This window comes from Anomaloglossus baeobatrachus, chromosome 5 (assembly GCF_048569485.1).
Source record: "Anomaloglossus baeobatrachus isolate aAnoBae1 chromosome 5, aAnoBae1.hap1, whole genome shotgun sequence".
NCBI classification, from domain to species: Eukaryota; Metazoa; Chordata; class Amphibia; order Anura; family Aromobatidae; genus Anomaloglossus; species Anomaloglossus baeobatrachus.
The window spans coordinates 495,863,701-495,884,439 of record NC_134357.1 but is presented as its reverse complement, the minus strand read 5'-3'; the positions used below and the strand labels follow the sequence as shown (position 1 = coordinate 495,884,439).

The following is a 20,739-nucleotide window of genomic DNA, read 5'->3' as shown; positions in this document are numbered from 1 at the left end:
TCCTGGAGCAGATATATTTATTACATGAGAAGATACATGTGAGGTGCACGGTCAAAGCTCTGATCATTTCCGCATATGTGATCCATACAGATACCTTCAGGATTGTGGAGACGACGGCCATATTACAGGGAAGCCATAAATAGAGGTTGAGTGGGGGGCTACCTACACTGGGTAAGGGTACTTCCAGCGTAAAATGGCGCCGTCAGTGCTGACGCTGATGATGTACTTGGACAGGGGGCAGATTTTTAGCCGGCTGATGCTGCCGCTGTGTCCGATGCCGACTTGCGTGACTTCGCCCTCGTTGTAGTCCCAGACTTTCACCAGCTTGTCGTCACCGCCTGGAACAGATAGAAGAAGTGATCGTCATGGGATGGTGAGTGACACATGCCTCATGAGCATGAGACACATGTTTCCAATTTTCCCTCAATACGTCTGCTTGCTGTAAGTGAATTGGAACATACGTTTTTATATTTGATGACTGCAAATATCAAGGCGGGCGTCAGTCTATGCCGTCTTATGGGATTTGCACAGGCCTCCCTATGATCCAGGATGATTGCGATTGGACCTGGTGTCGCAGAACCTCACCTTTCACATATGTGTCCCATTCACTCACACTAAGCAAAGATATTGAACAATTACACCACTAAGTATATCAGGGTGTTGAAGAATTATCTACCAATAGTTTGACACCTCTAGAATGGCTTTGATGGAAGGATCATACATATTTATGACACCACTACACTTTTAGGACTTTATGGCTCTTGGCCCTTTAGATATCGGCCATGATTCCTTAACAACAATAGATATAAGACTTCTAATGGAGAGCAGAGCCCCTTGCTGACCCCGAGGGTTAGGGCCCCCAGATAAGGAGACAATTGCAACTTCTACACTGTCACCTGGTGGTCATACACTGACTGACTATTACACCTTATGAATCAAAACCAGGAGAAATGCGAGTAAGTGTGGAAAATACAAAATTTATTATTCATGATCACACACAACAAAAGACAATATCACAGAATAGATGATAGTAATATAGAGGTAAAAGGTAATAGTAATATAGAAGGATCGTAATTTACCTAAAGTGCAGGTGCAGTACTGGGGAACCCCAATCCAGTCAAACATCAGTAAAAATTACCCATAGAAGAATGCAGGATCATCACCAACGCGCGTTTCGCGGAGGTACTGTTGATTTCTCAAGGCGGAAGATCTTCCTTCTTGAGAAAGCAACTTTAGGTAAATTACGATCCTTCTATATTACTATTACCTTTTTGAACCTTGCATTTGAATCATGGTTACATTGGGGACCCTGTCCAGCCTTGTGCACATGCACTTTAAACCTTTCTGTGGACTATTATGAGAACCTTTCAGTTTTGTTCCCTCCCCTCTCTACCGCTTTATTCAACCCTTATCCTGGGTCTTGTATTATATTCAACCCATTTAGGACCTTGTGGATTGATGAGGGGTTAATGGAATTTTCTTACCACCTGTCATTTAATGGTCTGCCATACATCTTGTACTCCCCCTATATTTCCTGGTAGATTTTATTCTGTGATATTGTCTTTTGTTGTGTGTGTGATCATGAATAATACATTTTGTATTTTGCACATTTACTCGCATTTCTCCTGGTTTTGATTAATTCTTGAGTAGTGCAGACACGGATTCAGCTGCATTCACACTGACACAGTGTCCACCTGAATGGCTCATTTTCTTGAGAATTTTTCTCATAATATTACACCTTATGGTAGAAATGATGTTACCTGTGACAAAGTGACTTCCGCTGTCACTTATATCCATCCCATTGATTGCGCCTGACATGGATCCATCCAGTCCTCTGATGGCTGATCCGTCAAACACTTCCCAGTACCCGATCTACAAGAGAGCAAAGAAATCTGCCCGATATCATGACTGATGGGGACCGGCCATGTGGTTACATCGTCCTGAATATAGTGTCTATACAACTAATGACTGGAAAGCAGTGCCACCTGCTGGTGATTATGGGTACTGCAGAAACTTGCCAGAAATAGCCTGTTTTTGGACAATATAGTCAATCCAACTATAAGCTGATTGTGGGGTCCCATGCAATTATATGATCGGGACACGGCATCTACTTTACATTTATCTTGCAGTAAGGCTAGGTTCACATTTCTGTTGTTTTGCATCAGTCACAAGCGTTGCTTGACGCATGTGACTGATGCGTTGTACAACGGATGACAAAGAACAGAATTCATTGTCGGACTCCGTTGTGTGTGGGGGGCGGAGCGCGAGGGGGCGGAGCCGAGCGGGGCCGTGACGCTGAGGACGTCAGTGCCGCAGGGACCGCAAGGCTGGGGAAGAGGTGAGTGTGTGTGTGTGTGTGTGTCTGTGTGTGTACACATGCGGAGTGCGGGAGGGGGCGGAGCCGAGTGGGGAAGTGTCGGCCTCCCTGCACACGTATCCAGGGTAAATATCGGGCAACTAAAAGCAAAGCACTTTTTGCTTGGTTATCCGATATTTACCTTGGTTACCAGCGTACACCGCTTAGCGCTGGCTCCCTGCACACATAACCAGTGTAAATATCGGGTAACTAACCAAAGCGCATTGCTTAGTAACCCGATGTGTATCCTGGTTACGTGTGCAGAGAGCCAGAGAGAGCATGCGCAGCAAAATCCTACGAATTGCGCTGCTCAAAAAACGTTACAGGCTGCGTTCCTTCCGCCCCTTGGTCAGTCATTCCACGACTGATCAGTCGGGCGGAGGGTGCAACGCAGCATCATCAGTCACAATCCGCCGCTCATACAAGTCTATGGGAACAACGGAATCCGCCAAACGGATTCCGTTGTTTACCGGAGCAGCGGATTGTGACTGATAAAATTTAACGGAAGTGTGAACCTAGCCTAAGGGGTACTTTGCACGCTGCGACATCGCAGGCCGATGCTGCGATTCCGAGCGCGATAGTACCCGCCCCTGTCGCAGCAGCAATTTCCTTGTGATAGCTGCCGTAGCGAACATTATCGCTACGGCAGCTTCACATGGACTCACCTGTCCTGCGACCGTCGCTCTGGCCGGCGACCAGCCTCCTTGTTAAGGGGGCGGGTCGTGCGGCGTCATAGCGACGTCACACGCCAGGCAGCCAATCGGAGCGGAGGGGCGGAGATGAGTGGGATGTAAACATCCCGCCCATCTCCTTCCTTCCGCATATCCTAAGGAAGCCGCAGTAACGCCGGTAGGAGATGTTCCTCGCTCCTGCGGCTTCACACACAGCGATGTGTGCTGCCGCAGGAGCGAGGAACAACATCGGACTGTCGCGTCAGCGTAATCATGGATTACGCCGACGCTGCACCGATGATACGATTACGACGCTTTTGCGCTCGTTAATCGTATCATCGAGCCTTTACACACTACGATGTCGCATGCGATGCCGGAAGTGCGTCATTTTCAATTTGACCCCACCGACATCGCACCTGCGATGTCGTAGTGTGCAAAGCCCGCCTAAGGCAATTGAAATCAGTGCACAAATTAAGGCCAAACTCATACATCCAAGAAAAAGGGTCCGGAGTGTACGGAGCATGACGTATCGATTGGCACTGGGTATCCCCCCTGAACTCAACAGGCTCATTTATGCCTATGAGGATGTCAAATTTGGGTCAGGAGACCAGCGGATGGCCCGAGCCTCGCAGTCTGTACTCGGACCCTATTTCACAGACGTATGAATGAGGCCTCATAGATAAGGACCTGAGCAGTGGGACATCCACTAATAGGTAAGGGGTCATCTACAGCAGACCACCCCCAGGTGGTAGCACACAGAAGACCAATGGTGAATGTCGTTTAGGATGCCGCGGACCTTTCTGTCGGTGCCGCTGGTGATGATCTGGAACTCCTCAGGGTGGTAGCAGACACAGCGGAACAGCGTGTTAGATAGGACCATCTGCTTTCTAATGAAACGCCTGGAAGAAAAACAACAAGAAAAAATGTCAGTTCGAAGATGAAGCCAAAAATGCACCTTATTAATTAGCCAGTAATGTGTCACATTTTCTTAAAGGTAAAGTCACCCCCCTCCCCCCCAATTGCACCCCAAAAAGCGATTTTACTCCTTTGATTCTTTTTTAAGCATCTGGATAATTATGTAACAATATAAAAAAAGTTTGAATTTTAGTGTTTTTATTATATATTTATATATAACTAGAAGGTGGCCCGATTCTACGCATCGGGTATTCTAGAATTTACGTATTGTGTAGTTCATGTATGATTTTTGTTATATATATAGATGTTGTTGTGTGTAGTTACCAAGTGTTTGTGTAGGGCGCTGTACATGTTCTGGGTGTTGTCTAGGTGTGGCGGGGGGTGAGAGCGGTGTTGTATGTGTGTTGCGTGTGTTGCGTTGTTTGTGGAGCGCTGTGTGTCTGTAGCGTTGTGTGTGTGTGTGTTGCGCGGTTTGTGTGGGTGTGGTGTGTTTTGGGGGGAGGTATGTTTTGTGCAATGTGTGTGTTGTGCGGTATGTACGTATATTTGTGTGTGCCGCAGTGTTTGTGTGTTGGGTGTTGTGTGTGTGCAGCATTGTCTGTGTGTGTGGGTGTCTGTGTAGGGCAGTTGTTTGGTTCCCAGTGTGTGTGTGTGGTGTGTTGTGCAGTGCGCGCGCGTGTGTGTGTGTGTGTGTGTTGGGGGGAGGTGTGCACTTCCCATCGTGCTCCATCCCCCATGCAGCGCACTCCCCATCGTGCTCCATCCCCCATGCAGCGCACTCCCCATCGTGCTCCATCCCCTATGCTGCGCACCCCCCATCGTGCTCCATCTCCCATGCTGCGCACTCCCAAACGTGCTCCATCCACCATGCTGCGCACTCCCAAACGTGCTCCATCCACCATGCTGCGCACTCCCAAACGTGCTCCATCCGCCATACTCCGCACCCCCCATCGTGCTCCATCCCCCATGCAGCGCACTCCCCATCGTGCTCCATCTCCCATGCTGCGCGCCCCCCATCGTGCTCCATCTCCCATGCTGCGCACTCCCAAACGTGCTCCATCCGCCATGCTGCGCACTCCCAAACGTGCTCCATCCCCTATGCTGCGCACCCCCCATCGTGCTCCACCTCCCATGCTGCGCACTCCCAAACGTGCTCCATCCGCCATGCTGCGCACTCCCAAACGTGCTCCATCCGCCATTCTCCGCACCCCCCATCGTGCTCCATCCCCCATGCAGCGCACTCCCCATCGTGCTCCATCTCCCATGCTGCGCGCCCCCCATCGTGCTCCATCTCCCATGCTGCGCACTCCCAAACGTGCTCCATCCGCCATGCTGCGCACTCCCAAACGTGCTCCATCCGCCATGCTGCGCACTCCCAAACGTGCTCCATCCCCCATGCTGCGCACCCCCCATCGTGCTCCATCCCCCATGCTGCACCAGCATCAGCCTCTCTACCCGCAGCATCAGCCTCTCTGCCCGCAGCATCAGCCTCTCTCCTCCCAGCATCAGCCTCTCTACCCGCAGCATCAGCCTCTCTCCTCCCAGCATCAGCCTCTCTGTCCCCAGCATCAGCCTCTCTGTCCCCAGCATCAGCCTCTCTCATCCCAGCATCAGCCTCTCTCCTCCCAGCCTACCCCAGCCTCAGCCTCCCCCAGCATCAGCCTCTCTCCTCCCAGCATCAGCCTCTCTCCTCCCAGCATCAGCCTCTCTCCTCCCAGCATCAGCCTCTCTCCTCCCAGCCCACCCCAGCCTCAGCCTCCCCCAGCATCAGCCTCTCTCCTCCCAGCATCAGCCTCTCTCCTCCCAGCATCAGCCTTTTCTGTCCCCAGCATCAGCCTCTCTCCTCCCAGCCTACCCCAGCCTCAGCCTCCCCCAGCATCAGCCTCCCCCAGCATCAGCCTTTTCTGTCCCCAGCATCAGCCTCTCTGCTCCCAGCATCAGCCTTTTCTGTCCCTAGTATCAGCCTCTCTCCTCCCAGCATCAGCCTCTCTCCTCCCAGCATCAGCCTCTCTCCTCCCAGCCTACCCCAGCCTCAGCCTCCCCCAGCATCAGCCTCTCTCCTCCCAGCATCTGCCTCTCTCCTCCCAGCATCAGCCTCTCTCCTCCCAGCATCAGCCTTTTCTGTCCCCAGCATCAGCCTCTCTCCTCCCAGCCTACCCCAGCCTCAGCCTCCCCCAGCATCAGCCTCTCTCCTCCCAGCATCAGCCTCTCTCCTCCCAGCATCAGCCTTTTCTGTCCCCAGCATCAGCCTCTCTCCTCCCAGCCTACCCCAGCCTCAGCCTCCCCCAGCATCAGCCTCCCCCAGCATCAGCCTTTTCTGTCCCCAGCATCAGCCTCTCTCCTCCCAGCATCAGCCTTTTCTGTCCCTAGCATCAGCCTCTCTCCTCCCAGCATCAGCCTCTCTCCTCCCAGCATCAGCCTCTCTCCTCCCACCCTACCCCAGCCTCAGCCTCCCCCAGCATCAGCCTCTCTCCTCCCAGCATCAGCCTCTCTCCTCCCAGCATCAGCCTTTTCTGTCCCCAGCATCAGCCTCTCTCCTACCAGCCTACCCCAGCTTCAGCCTCCCCCAGCATCAGCCTCCCCCAGCATCAGCCTCTCTCCTCCCAGCATCAGTCTCTCTCCTCCCAGCATCAGCCTCTCTCTTCCCAGCATCAGCCTCTCTCCTCCCAGCCTCCCCCAGCATCAGCCTCTCTCCTCCCAGCATCAGCCTCTCTCCTCCCAGCATCAGCCTCTCTCCTCCCAGCATCAGCCTCTCTCCTCCCAGCCTACCCCAGCCTCAGCCTCCCCCAGCATCAGCCTCTCTCCTCCCAGCATCAGCCTTTTCGGTCCCCAGCATCAGCCTCTCTCCTCCCAGCCTACCCCAGCCTCAGCCTCCCCCAGCATCAGCCTCTCTTCTCTCAGCCTCCCCATCCCAGCTTCCCCAGGATCAGCCTCTCTCCTCCCAGCCTCCTCCAGCACGCCGTGCTCCTCTGCCGACACTCACAGATCCGATCGCATACACTCACACACCCACACACACCCGATCGCATACACTCACACACACCCGATCGCATACACTCACACACACCCGATCGCATACACTCACACACACACGATCGCATACACTCACACACACACACATTGACGATATTGCACATACGCGCTTATACTCACAACATCCGGAGATACCACATGCTTCTGGCCATGTGATCCTCCGGCAGGTCCTGGAAGCTCACAGCACAGTATCGCCGTTGAGAAGCAAGCGATATCCCAGGATGTTGTGAGTATGTGGATGCGATGTGATGTGTGTGTGAGAGTGAGTGTGATCTGATGTGTGCGTGTGTGTATAGGCCCTGTCACACACAGAGATAAATCTGCGACAGATCTGTGGTCGCAGTGAAATTGTGGAAATCAGTGCCAGGTTTGTGGCTGTGTACAAATGGAACAATATGTCCATGATTTCACTGCAACCACAGATCTGCCAAAGATTTATCTCTGTGTGTGACAGGGCCTTAAGTTCCGCCGCTGCAGGACCTTGATGCGCTGGTAACTATGCTACCATGGTTACCAGCGTATCTCGTCCCCCGCTCGCACGGGAGCCCACACCAGCATACGCCGTCCAGCCCCAGCAATGCGAGGGTATGTGTCGGCTGGTTTGGCGGCGTACGCTGATGTGGGCTCCCAGGGGTACAGTACTCACCTGGTAGTCGTGGCTCCGTGACCGTGTCGGTTCGGGGAATGCGTGGGGGGGGGCGGGGCCAGAGCTAGTGTGCATTGCGTAAGGGGGGCGGGGCGTGGCCGAGTTGCCAATGCCTGCAGGGTGCCGGGGCGAGAGGCCAATCTGTGGGGGGGCGGAGCCTGGGCGAGCGGCCGGCCAATCCGTGTGGGGGCGCAGCCTGGGCGAGCGGCCAATCCGTGCGGGGGGGGCGGGGCCATGGCGAGCCCAGCGGCCAATCAGCTTTGTGTCACCGTAAGGACACAATTTTGGAGCAAGACAGACAGACAGACAGACAGAATAAGGCAATTATATATATAGATAGTGTGTGTGTATATATATATATATATATATATATATATATATAATTTGTATATACACATACACTAGTAGGAAAAATACATTTTATATACAGGGTGGTCCAATAATAGGTGGACAGTATGTGTGATAGGGTTACCAAACATGGTGAAAGTGAAACTGACTCAGTTGCCCTTAGCAACCAATCAGATTCCATCTTTCATTTTCCAAAGTGTCTGTGAAGAATGAAAAGTGGAATCTGATTGGTTGCTAAGGGCAACTGAGTCAGTTTCACTTTACATCATGTTTGATAACCCTAGTACACATACTGTCCACCTACTATTGGACCACCCCGTGTGTGTGTGTATATATATATATATATATATATATATATATATATATATATATATATATATATATATATATATATATATATCTTTATTTCTAATATATTTTGTATTAGTGTGTATCTATATATATATAATTGCCCTATTCTGTCTCTCTGTCTGTCTGTCCAAGAAATGACGTCATACGCTGAAACCGCCTAAACCACGCCCACACAGCTCCAACAGGCCGAACCCCCACACACACACCTACCCCTCACTCTCCCCTCACCCAATCAGCAGCGGCCCTGCATCACACCACTCACACACCACACCTTTCTCTACCCACACCCAATCAGGAGCGACGACCCGCTCAATTAGGACACGCCCACTCGCCAAAACCCTGACAACGCCATGACGCAGCCGGCAGACAGGTACAAGGGACACCGCCATGGAAGCTCCCTACATCCGACGTGACGGAGCACAGGTAGGGCGGTTTCACACTTACCACCCCTATCCTCACTGCACACAACCCACCACGACCGCTCCCATCATCATCACTGCACACACCCCTGCACTACCGCACTCATCACCGCACACACCGTGGCACTACTGCACCCATCATCACTGCACACAACCCGGCACTACCGCTCACATCATCTTCACCGCACACAATCCGGCACTACCACTCCCATCATCTTCACAGCACACACCCCTGCACTACCGCACTCTTCATCACCGCACACACGCGGGCACTACCGCCTCGATCACCGCACACACCTCGGCACTAACGCACCCATCATCACCGCGCACATGCAGGCATTACCTCAGTGACGTCCCCGCTGACAGTGCAACTCAGTTCAGTTGCTGCGTGGAGCTGACAGAGAGCGGTGGTGTTCTACTGTCCACCTACTATTGGACCACCCTGTGTGTGTATATATATATATATATATATATATATATATAGCTATATCTTTATTTCTAATATATTTTGTATTAGTGTGTATCTATATATATAATTGCCCTATTCTGTCTCTCTGTCTGTCTGTCCAAGAAATGACGTCATACGCTGAAATCGCCTAAACCACGCCCACACAGCTCCAACAGGCCAAACCCCCACACACACACCTACCCCTCACTCTCCCCTCACCCAATCAGCAGCGGCCCTGCATCACACCACTCACACACCACACCTTTCTCTACCCACACCCAATCAGGAGCGACGACCGCTCAATTAGGACACGCCCACTCGCCAAAACCCTGACAACGCCATGACGCAGCCGGCGGACAGGTACAAGGGACACCGCCATGGAGCCTCCCTACACCCGACGTGACGGAGCACAGGTAGGGCGGTTTCACACTTACCACCCCTATCCTCACTGCAAACAACCCACCACGACCGCTCCCATCATCATCACTGCACACATCCCTGCACTACCGCACTCATCACCGCACACACCGTGGCACTACTGCACCCATCATCACTGCACACAACCCGACACTACCGCTCACATCATCTTCACCGCACACACCCCTGCACTACCGCACTCATCATCACCGCACACAATCCGGCACTACCGCTCCCATCATCTTCACCGCACACACCCCTGCACTACCGCACTCTTCATCACCGCACACACGCAGGCACTACCGCCTCGATCACCGCACACACCTCGGCACTAACGCACCCATCATCACCGCGCACATGCAGGCATTACCTCAGTGACGTCCCCGCTGACAGTGCAACTCAGTTCAGTTGCTGCGTGGAGCTGACAGAGAGCGGCGGTGTTCTACTGCCGCTCCTGTCAGCTTCATGTAGCAGAGCGGAAAGCGTCTTGGGACCTCTGTGAAATACGTCGGACCTGGAGGGGTATTTGGGGGTTTAATAAAGTGGTGAAAGAGTGGGTTTTTTTGTCTTTTATTCCAAATAAAGGATTTTTTCGGGTGTATGTGTTTATTTTCTTTAACTTACAGGTTAATCATGGAAGGTATCTCGGGGAGACGCCTGCCATGATTAACCTAAGACTTAGTGGCAGCTATGGGCTGCCAGTAACTCCTTGTTACCCCGAATGCGCCAGCACCAGGGCAATTTGGGATGAGCCGGGTAAAGTTCCGGGACTGTCGCATCTAATGGATGCGGCAATTCCGGGCGGCTGCTGGCTGAAATTTTTAGGCTGGGGGCTCCCCATAATGTGCGGCTCCCCATCCTGAGAATACCAGCCTTCAGCCGTGTGGCTTTATCTTGGCCGGCTGTGATTGGTTGCAGTGAGACAGCTGTCACTCAGCGTGGGGGCGTGTCTGACTGCAACCAATCATAGTTGCCGGTGGGCGGGGGAAGCAAGGAATATGGAATAGATGGAATTATGAGCGGCCGGCATTTTCAAAAGCAGGAGAAGCTGCCAGAGCAGTGTGACAGCCGTGCAGCGCCGCGTGCCCGTGAACGGTGAGTATGGGAGAGGGGGGAGAGAGATCAAGAGTGAGCATGCGCAGTAGAACGTGATGGAATCCGTCAGCGGATTCCGCCGCTTAGTTCATTGCAGCGGAATCTGCCCCCATAGACAATCATTAGACACCTTGGTGTATTCTAACGGAAACGGTCAAGGTGCGTTATTTTAACGACCCAAAAAACGCTACATGCAGCATTCCCTCCGTCCGACGCTGCGTAAAAATAACGACTCAGCGTCCAGCGGATGCAACGCAGACACTTGCGTTACGGTGCGTCGTCAATAGAAGTCTATGGAGAATAGCGCAGTGCATTAACGGACTGCGCTATTCTCCATAGCGGCGGATTGCGCTGAACGCAAGTGTGAAAGCACCCTAAGCCCCTACCGGCAGGAGGCCCCAAAGCACAGCTCAGTGACCCAACTACACTACACAGACACAGAGGGACGGGGACTGGAGGATACGCAGCTGCGGCATCGCAGGGCTTCCCCGCGCCACAGAGACACAAAGGATAGACAGGGACCGGAGGAGACGCAGCTGCGGCATCGCAAGCCTTCCCCACGCCACAGAGACACATAGAGGGACAGGGACCGGAGGAGACGCAGCTGTGGCATCGCAGGGCTTCCCCACGCCACAGAGACACATAGAGTTACGGGGACAGGAGGAGACGCAGCTGCGGCATCGCAAGTCTTCCCCGCGCCACAGAGACACATAGAGGGACACGGACCGGAGGAGACGCAGCTGTGGCATCGCAGGGCTTCCCCATGCCACAGAGACACATAGAGGGACGGGGACAGGAGGAGACGCAGCTGCGGCGCACTAGGAACCCAGCACTCCGGAACGCAACTCTCCCACTAACCAACGATAAATGCAGGGCAAGCACATGGCTACTTAAATATTAACACTGCTGTGAATTACTATTACATTACTATTCATTAGCCGCTCATTACTATTCATGAGTGGCTACTTAACATTCACTGCACTGTTAATATTTAAGTAGCCATGTGTTTCCCCTGCATTCATTGGTGGTTAGTGCTAAAAAACAGAAGCGCTGATAGGGTTTTACCAGATAAGTAAAGGTTAGTATATAGATAAATACACTCACCAAAAATGGTTGTGAAGGGTCACAACCACCGTAGATAGCATAGGATAATGGCGGCTGCCGCGGCCCCACGTGCAGAAGTCTTCAGTGTAGGAGGAGAAAAAGGGGTTAAACCCGCGCAATCCGCCAAATAAGATGTAGAGAGGTTGATAGTTTAATCACTCTTTTATTCCATAGGTCTACGCGTTTCAAGGTGCAGGGACCTCTTGATTGATGTTGATTTTCTGGTCCTGAGGAAGAGGTCCCTGCACCTTGAAACGCGTAGACCTATGGAATAAAAGAGTGATTAAACTATCAACATCTCTACATCTTATTTGGCGGATTGCGCGGGTTTAACCCCTTTTTCTCCTCCTACACTGAAGATTGGTGGTTAGTGGGAGAGCTGCGTCCCGGAGTGCTCATGAGCCAATCATTACTGTTCATGGCCAGCAGGAAATGAAGCCACACACACACACACACACACACACACACTCACACACACACACACACCACGACTCCCACACAGCCCAACACAAACACACACACACACACTGGTACACACAAACCCCCATTCACACACACACACACACACAACAACCCCGCTCATATCAAACGCGCTCCACACACACACACACACACAACCACCCACACACGGGCGCACACAAACACAGCCGCACACAATCATAGCCGCACACAAACACCCCTGCACACACACATCACCCTACAATCACACGCCCCCACTCACACACCGCGGCACACAGACAAATACACACACCCCGCACAGAACACACAAACCCACAACACACACACATCGCCCCACATACGCACTGCAACACTCACACAACGCCATACACACACACACACACACCGTGCAACACAAGCACCGCCCTACACAGACACGCACATACCAGGATGGGGGTTATACAAGGATGGAGATTATACCAGGATGGGACACAGACCAGGATGCTGCATACACAAGGATCCTGCCTATACCACGATGGGGTCACATACCAGGATGGGGCCACACACCAGCATCAACCTACATACCAGAATGGGGACCATACAAGGATGGAGACTATACCCGAATGGGTATTTACATCTTCATGTTAAACATTCACAATTTTTAAATAATAAAATGTATCTTTGACAAAAAATATATTGTGTCTTCCTTCCATTATTAGTCAAATATCATACATTAACTACACAATAAATTCTAGAATACCTGATGCGTTAGAATCGGGCCACCTTCTAGTATAATATATATATATATATATATATATATATATATATATATATATATATATATATATATATATATTGTATAATATTTTTTAGATATTTTTTATTAGTCCCTGTAGGGAACTTGAACCTGTGATTGCTTATATAATGCCCTGCAATAGTATTTTATTTTACCTTATTGCCTAATTAGGCTATGTGCGCACTGGAAAATGGAATTTTCTCAAGAAAATTCCGCAGGTATTCAAAGATTACCGCACCCGCGGTAAAAAAAACGCGGCAAACCGCACCCGAAAACCGCATGCGGTTTGCCGCGGTTTGCTGCGGTTTTACCGCGGTATTGCCGCGGTTTTGCCGCGTGCAGGTTGGGATGTGCTTTATTGCATTCAATGCAATAAAGCACATTGAAAAAAAAAAAAGTCATTTCACTCTGAGATAGATAGATAGATAAAGAGACAGAAGAATAGATAGAGGGATAGATAGAGGAACAGACAGATAGATAGATAGAGAGATAGATAGAGGGATAGATAGAGGGATAGAGAGATAGATAGAGGGATAGAGGGATAGATAGAGAGATAGATAGAGGGATAGATAGAGGGATAGATAGAGGGATAGATAGATAGATAGATAGATAGATAGATAGAGGACAGATCGCTGCATTTCCCACGGTCGGCAGTGAGTTCACATTACCGGCCGTGGGAAATGACCGGTAATTACCTCTGCTGTCTGCTGCATTCATTCAGTGCTGTGACAGTCGCGGCTGGATGTAAGCAGCGCAGGACCTGTGGATTACGCCGGAGCTTTGTTTCGGGAGGGGTTAATAAAAGGGTGAACGAGGCTTGTTTGTTTTATTTAAAATAAAGTATTTTTCTGTGTGTGTTTATTCACTTTACTTACAGGTTGATCATGTCAGCTGTCACATAGACGCTGCCATGATCAAGCCTGGAGTTAATGGTGGCGATCCGCCACCATTAACCCCTTGTATTACCCTGCTGCCACTGCTACACGGCTGCAGGAAGAGCCGGGGACACGCCGGTGCTACCGCATAATGCATGCGACAGTGTCGGGGCAGCTGCGGCTGATATTCTCGGCTGTGGAGGTGGGAGTGAGGCGGGGGACATTAACCCTGCCCCTCTCCCTCCCCAGCCTGAGAATACCGGGCCGCCGCTGTGTGCTTACCTCGGCTGGATGGTAAATATGCAGCGGAGCCCACGTTCTTTGTTTTCTATATGTCCGTTTGATTTCTATGTGTGTTCTATGTGTCTGTGTTCTATGTCTGTGTGTGTGTGATCTGTGTGTGTTTACTCTCTACTCCGCTTCCTCTTCCTGTAATGACATCACTTCCTTGCAAAACCGCAGACAAGCAATGTACATTACCGGAGGTAAAACCGCGAAATACCGCAGGGAATAACGCAGGAAAATGCAGTGAACCGCACAGAATTTGCTGCCTGCGTTATTCCCTGTGGGATTTCACGATTAACATTGGAGTCAATGGAGTGAAATCCCGCAGCGACGTGCGGAAAAGAATTGACATGCACTTGTTTATGCTGCGGGAATCCCGCAGCAAAACATGCAGCTGTCAAATTCCGCCTAGTGCGCACAGGATTTTTTTTGCCCATAGGTTTTGCTGGTGATTCACTGCAGAGATGTTATGAACATTTTCTGCAGCGAAACATGCAGCAAAACCGCAAAAACTCCACGGGAAAATCCGGTAAGTGCGCACATAGCCTTATACAGGGTGGATAAATACACAAACATGGCAGACACCGGGGCATTCAGTAGCCCCAGGCCGCCATAGCTGTGCCATAGGCAGCCAGCAATCTCATCGCTGAGGGCGGGAGGGGGAAATTGGTGATAAAAAGGGACACTATTTTTAACCTCAAAAATGCCGCTTTCATTATTAACAGTGGCATCTAACAGGTTAAACTGCTATACGGAGCGGGCATATCTACCCTACAAAGGGTTCAAAGTGATGACATTTCCAAAAATGAAGAAATCTCCACTGGATAGGTGATAACTGTTGGATTTGTGTGGGTCCCACAATGGGAAACTTATGTCCCCCGTTGTACCTTGGTTGCAAGACCGCAGCCAGGAATGGAGCAGCCGCTCCCGCATGCGCCCTGCCACTATACTCATTGTCTATGGCACTGATGAAGATAATGGAGTGATCATCATTAATCCACTCGCACCGATTTTCTCGCAGTGTAGCTTAGGCCTTAAGAGCTGGAATATCCCATTAATTTAACACTTCCTACAATGCAGATTAATGAATGTAATCATGCTGAGATACTGGGAAATTTCAGCTGTGAAGGGACAGACTTGTGAATGCACCTCCTCCAGAATCAGTACAAGGTAAGAGCTTCTACTTATTGATCATTATGTATAAGACACTGACTCGATGTCCCATATGATGCAGGCCCCGTCGGAGCTGGCGGTGACGCACTCGCGGTTGTTGCTCTTCAGTTTGATGCAGGTCACTGCTGATTTGTGCTCCTTCATGGACTCCACAAGACGCTGGTTTTCCTTCCCGATCTCCCACACTCGCACCTACACAGAGAGTCTTGCGTCAGTATCTGCTCTTCCTGCTTTTCAGCAGAGTATGATTACGTCAGTAATGGTGTCTACAAACCCTGCCGTCGCCTCCTCCGCTCACAATCCTCTTGCAGTTGCTGGTGGTGGCGATGGCTGTGACTCCCGCGCTGTGTGCGTTCTCAATCTGGTACATTAGTCGGCCGCTTTCGGGGGTGAATGCCCTAATCTTGCCGTCATTCCAGGCTGAGGAGACGAGAAGAGTTAATCTGACATGTATAAATACATACATGAAATAGGAAAAAAAAACAATCTGGTCTTTATTCAGCCATGGATGCACAACTTTTCGGCTCTTTAAATTGAGTTTTCCACCCCCAAAAACATAAAAACCTGTGCTTTATGACATCTTTGAAAAGATGAGTTCTATTTCCCTAACCACACCCAGGCCTGATTACTGCCACACCTGTTCTCAATCAAGAAATCACTTAAAAAAGACCTGCCTGACAAAGTGAAGTAGACCAAAAGATCCTCAAACCTAGACATCATGCTACTGTCACACTGTGTTTGGCTCTAAACTTTCCGAGTGTCATGGCGGCCTCTGATGCTGTTCACACTGCAGAATCTGACACTCCACACTATGCCTTCCCTGGTGCTTCTGAGTTGCACAGACAGGCTCGGGTGTCGACCAGCTGTGTGCTCATTAGTGATCGGCCTTGCAGGAGTTAATCTCTGCTGGTCACCTCTTGGATCACATGTTGTGGGAGACCTATCTAAATTACTCCCCGTCATTTTAAGATGGTGGAGCCTGTCATCCCATGCTGACCATAGCTTTTGCTAAATCAGTCCGTGTGCTGTTGTGTTCCTGTTGTGTGCTGCTTTATGGGCTATGGAAATTCTCTCGTTATCTGGTAATTTCCTCCCTGCTTTTTATTTGAACCTTATCACATATTGTCGTATATCTCTGTGTGTGCTAGCTGTCTGATAGAGGTTTTGGTTACCCTATTTGTCTTTATCTGTAAGTTCAACCACTCCTGTCCCTGTCCTCCCTTGGGGTGAGGGAAAGGGTGCATTAGACCAGGGCTGATCGGGAGCAGGGCAAGGAAGGCGGCCCAGACATTTTTACCATTAGAGGTATCTCTGAGATTAGGAACAGCTAGGGCTCCATAGCCTGAGAGCCAGTCTACGACCCCTGGTCCCTTGTCATCCCCTCACACTGCATGACAGCTGAGATTCAAAGAAATTCAGGAACAAATGAGAAACAAAGTAGTTGAGATCTATCAGTCTGGAAAAGGTTATAAAGTTGTTTCTAAAGCTTTTAGACTCCAGCGAATGACAGTAAGAACCATTATCCACAAATGGCGAAAACATGGAACAGTGGTGAACCTTCCCAGGAGTGGCCGGCCAACCAAAATTACCCCAAGAGTGTAGTGATGACTTATCAAAAAGGTCACTAAAGACTCCACAACAATATCCAAAGAACTGTAGGCCTCACTTGCTTCAGTTAAGGTCAGTGTTCATGACTCCACCATAAGAAAGAGACTGGGCAAAATTGGCCAGCATGGCAGAGTTACAAGACAAAAACCACTGCTGAGAAAAATAACATAAAGGCTCGTCTCGGTTTTGCTAGAAAACATCTTGATCATCCCTAAGACCTTTGGGAGAATACTCTGTGGACTGATGAGACAGAAGTTGATCTTTTTGGAAAGTGTATGTCCCATTGCATCTAGCGTAGAGGTAACCCAGCATATCAGAAAAGGAACATCATACCACCAGTAAAATATGGTGCTGGTAGTGAGATGGTCTAGGGCTGTTTTGCTGCTTCAGGACCTGGAAGTCTTATACTGTGGTAAATAGAACCATGAATTCTGCTGTCTACCAAAAAATCCTGAAGGAGAATGTCCGGCCATCAGTTCGTGACCTCAAGCTGAAGAGCACTTGGGTTATGCATCAGGGCAATGATCCTAAACAAATCAGCAAGTCCACCTCTGAATGACTTAAGAAAAACAAAATTAAGACTTTGGAGTGGCCTAGTTAAAGTCCTGACCTTCATCCGATTCAGACGCTGTGGTCTGACCTTAAAAAGGCGGATCATGCTCAGAATCCCTCCAATGTGGCTGAATGACAACAATTCTGCAAAGCTGAGAGGCCAAAATACCTCAAGAACGTTGTAAAAGACTCATTGCCAGTTATTGCAAACGCTTGATTGCAGTGGTTGCTGCTAAGGGTGGCCCAACCAGTTCTTAGGTTTAGGGGGCAATCACTTTTTCACACAGAGCTCTAGGTTTGGATCTCTTTTTCCCTTAATAATAAAGACCTTCATTTTATAAACTGCATTTTGTGTTTACTTGTGTCATTTTTGCGTAATATTTACATTTGTTTGGTAATCTGAAACATCAAAGTGTGACAAACATGCAAAAGGATAAGAAATTACTGCTTTGCACACTCTTGGCATTCTCTTGATGAGCTTCAAGAGGTAGTCACCAGAAATGGTTTTCCAACAGTCTTGAAGGAGTTCCCAGAGATGCTTAGCACTTGTTGGCCCTTTTGCCTTCACTCTGTGGTCCAGCTCACCCCAAACCATCTCGATTGGGTTCAGGTCTGGTGACTGTGGAGGCCAGGTCATCTGGCGTAGCACCACATCACTCTCCTTCTTAGTCAAATAGCACTTACACAGCCTGGAGGTGTGTTTGGGGTCATTGTCCTGTTGAAAAATAAATGATGGTCCAACTAAACGCAAACCGGATGGAATAGCACACAGCTGCAAGATGCTGTGGTAGGCATGCTGGTTCTGTATGCCTTCAATTTTGAATAAATCCCCAACAGTGTCACCAGCAAAGCACCCCCACACCATCACACCTCCTCCTCCATGCTTCACGGTGGGAACCAGGCATTTAGAGTCCATCCGTTCACCTTTTCTACAAAGACACGGTGGTTGGATCCAAAGATCTGAAATTTGGACTCATCAGACCAAAGCACAGATTTCCACTGGTCTAATGTCCATTCATTGTGTTCTTTAGCCCAAACAAGTCTCTTCTGCTTGTTACCTGGTTTCCTAGCAGCTATTTTACCATGAAGGCCTGCTGCACAAAGTCTCCTCTTAACAGTTGTTCTAGAGATGAGAAGGTGTGTCCAAACTTTTGGTCTGTACTGTATATCCATATGGTGGTTAGATCAGGTGAATCCTTTCTGTTTCCTCGCCCTGGGGAGACTTCGCTATAGTAAGTGCAGTTGTAGCAAACACATACCCCATAGTATGCCACACGTGGTAGTCTGGCGCGCAAGCTGTGTAACACGGACCCTTATTTACTTTATTGAGAAGCTTTGCTACACAACTTGCCCATATGAACCCTCAGCGGGCCAATTGTATGAGAAATGTAAGGCTATTTGTATAATCCTAAAGGACAGGCACCCACGCCGATCAGCTAGATGCAGCGCCATACGTACGGAGCCGGACCAATATGAGTAGTGGTCGCTCTCAGTACTACAGCTCAGGTCACATTCACTTCAATAGGAGCTGGCTGCAGTACCTTCAAATGACCACTACTTAGTGTATGGATCTGTGGGGTTCTGGACGTATCTCACAGCACTGACACCACAGTCTATGGGATGCGATACACAGAGGTGCACATGCCTAAATGTAAGAGTGGGTCATCACTTTTGGAAGGCAGAGTCACCCTCCAGCACGTGGCTATCTGTATACTACATCAGAGCTGAGCTGCAGTACCAGGAATGGCCACTACACCGCATACCGAGTCGGAAGAGGGCAGATCTGTTCACTGTTTACTTCCGGCCGCCATTGGAGCTGAAAATAGCAGGTCGGTGGAGACATCAGGTGTAAGATACCCACCGATGTGATATTGATGAGGTCGTTAATATAAGTCCCCTTTAACGTGAACTACATGACGGATTGCAATATGGCCACCTAGTGACAGGGTGTTATACTGCAATACTGCAGACTCAGCATGTGGTGCAAATAAAGGCTGTTGCGTATTCTGCCGCTACTGGAGCATAACCAGCAGTTGTCCGTAGCCTACAGCATTACCTCATATACGGCGACCCCTTGATGAAATATTAAACAGAGGAGGGGGTTATTCTTACCTGATATGATGCTCTTGCCATCTCTCATGAACTGGATGGCATTACAGGTCACGTTGGGTACGGTAATCCTCAGCAATTCCTTGTGGCTGCCGGTGTGCCAAACACGGATGTCATTCTTGGAGCAAGTGGCAAAAAGCTCCGACGTGCCGCTGAAAAAAAATGTACAAGGGGTGTATAATGTGAGGCTACCGCAGTAGGAGTGGTACGTGGCCATACAATAATGGTAGATATAGTCAGCTACGTACAAAGGGAAGGCAATGTCGTTGATCGCCTCGTTGTGACAAGTAGAGATAATTTCCTCTTTAAATTCTGGATAGTTGAAGCGATAAATCTGGGCTTGTCCGGTCCCGACGAAAAACTGGTGCCCCTGTCCTCTGAGAGTAATGGAGTTCACCGCTCCCTGCAGGTCCAGACTCCTGGGAAAGAAAAGTGTACAGATGATTTCTATGCAGAAAATAAATAAAACCGTATTATGTCGCCACCTACAGGTTCTAGGTAAAATGACCCTAAATTAGGACTTTTGGATGACGACGGGCACTTACTTAACCGCCTTGTAGTTCGCTTTGCAGAGGGATAATTTTCCATCTCCAGATCCGATAATAAACTCTCCGGTTTTCATCAGAACCAGAGCAGTCACTCCCTGATAATGGAGAAGAGAAGTCATAAGGCTGATTCATTATCAGAACACTTTGTATCGTTAACCACAAGAGCTTACGCTCATCTCACCAGGCTAAATCTGTCTTTCTGGGGGCCGCAGCTGCTCAGCAGCTTGTTCTTCGTGTTGACTTTTAGGATATCTCCGGTGGACGTCCCGCAGTAAAAGCAGCTGTCGTCTTCTGCCATCTATGGGATCAACGTAGCGGGTTAGGAGGAATGAACATGATGGAGAAACATGGACACCTAGATTCCGAAAGGTTCACATTTTCTATGTGATGCAGAATATTCCAGTAAGGGGTTAAAAACATATGAAAACATAAGAAAAAAATCCCCTTCCTCGTGGCTGCGTTATGTATTCAGCACTCGAGGCATCTGGACACATCACTGTGTACCAAATCGGTAATCTTCCCGCAAATAGCGGCATAAATGGAGGGTGTCGG

At 49.7% G+C, this 20,739-nt stretch overlaps 1 protein-coding gene across 1 annotated transcript in view; it reads right to left on the bottom strand.

Moving 5' to 3' along the window:
- CFAP52 (cilia and flagella associated protein 52) overlaps positions 1–20,739 on the bottom strand; it is a 32,549-nt gene continuing 11,810 nt past the window's right edge. Inside the window, exons 6-14 of the mRNA XM_075347948.1 lie at positions 20,369–20,485; positions 20,185–20,282; positions 19,888–20,058; positions 19,643–19,791; positions 15,645–15,790; positions 15,411–15,562; positions 3,824–3,926; positions 1,761–1,872; positions 1–338 (exon numbers count right to left, since the gene is read on the bottom strand). Coding sequence (XP_075204063.1) covers positions 163–338; positions 1,761–1,872; positions 3,824–3,926; positions 15,411–15,562; positions 15,645–15,790; positions 19,643–19,791; positions 19,888–20,058; positions 20,185–20,282; positions 20,369–20,485 — 1,224 coding nt within the window. The 3' untranslated portion in view covers positions 1–162. The remainder of the gene's footprint in view (positions 339–1,760; positions 1,873–3,823; positions 3,927–15,410; positions 15,563–15,644; positions 15,791–19,642; positions 19,792–19,887; positions 20,059–20,184; positions 20,283–20,368; positions 20,486–20,739) is intronic.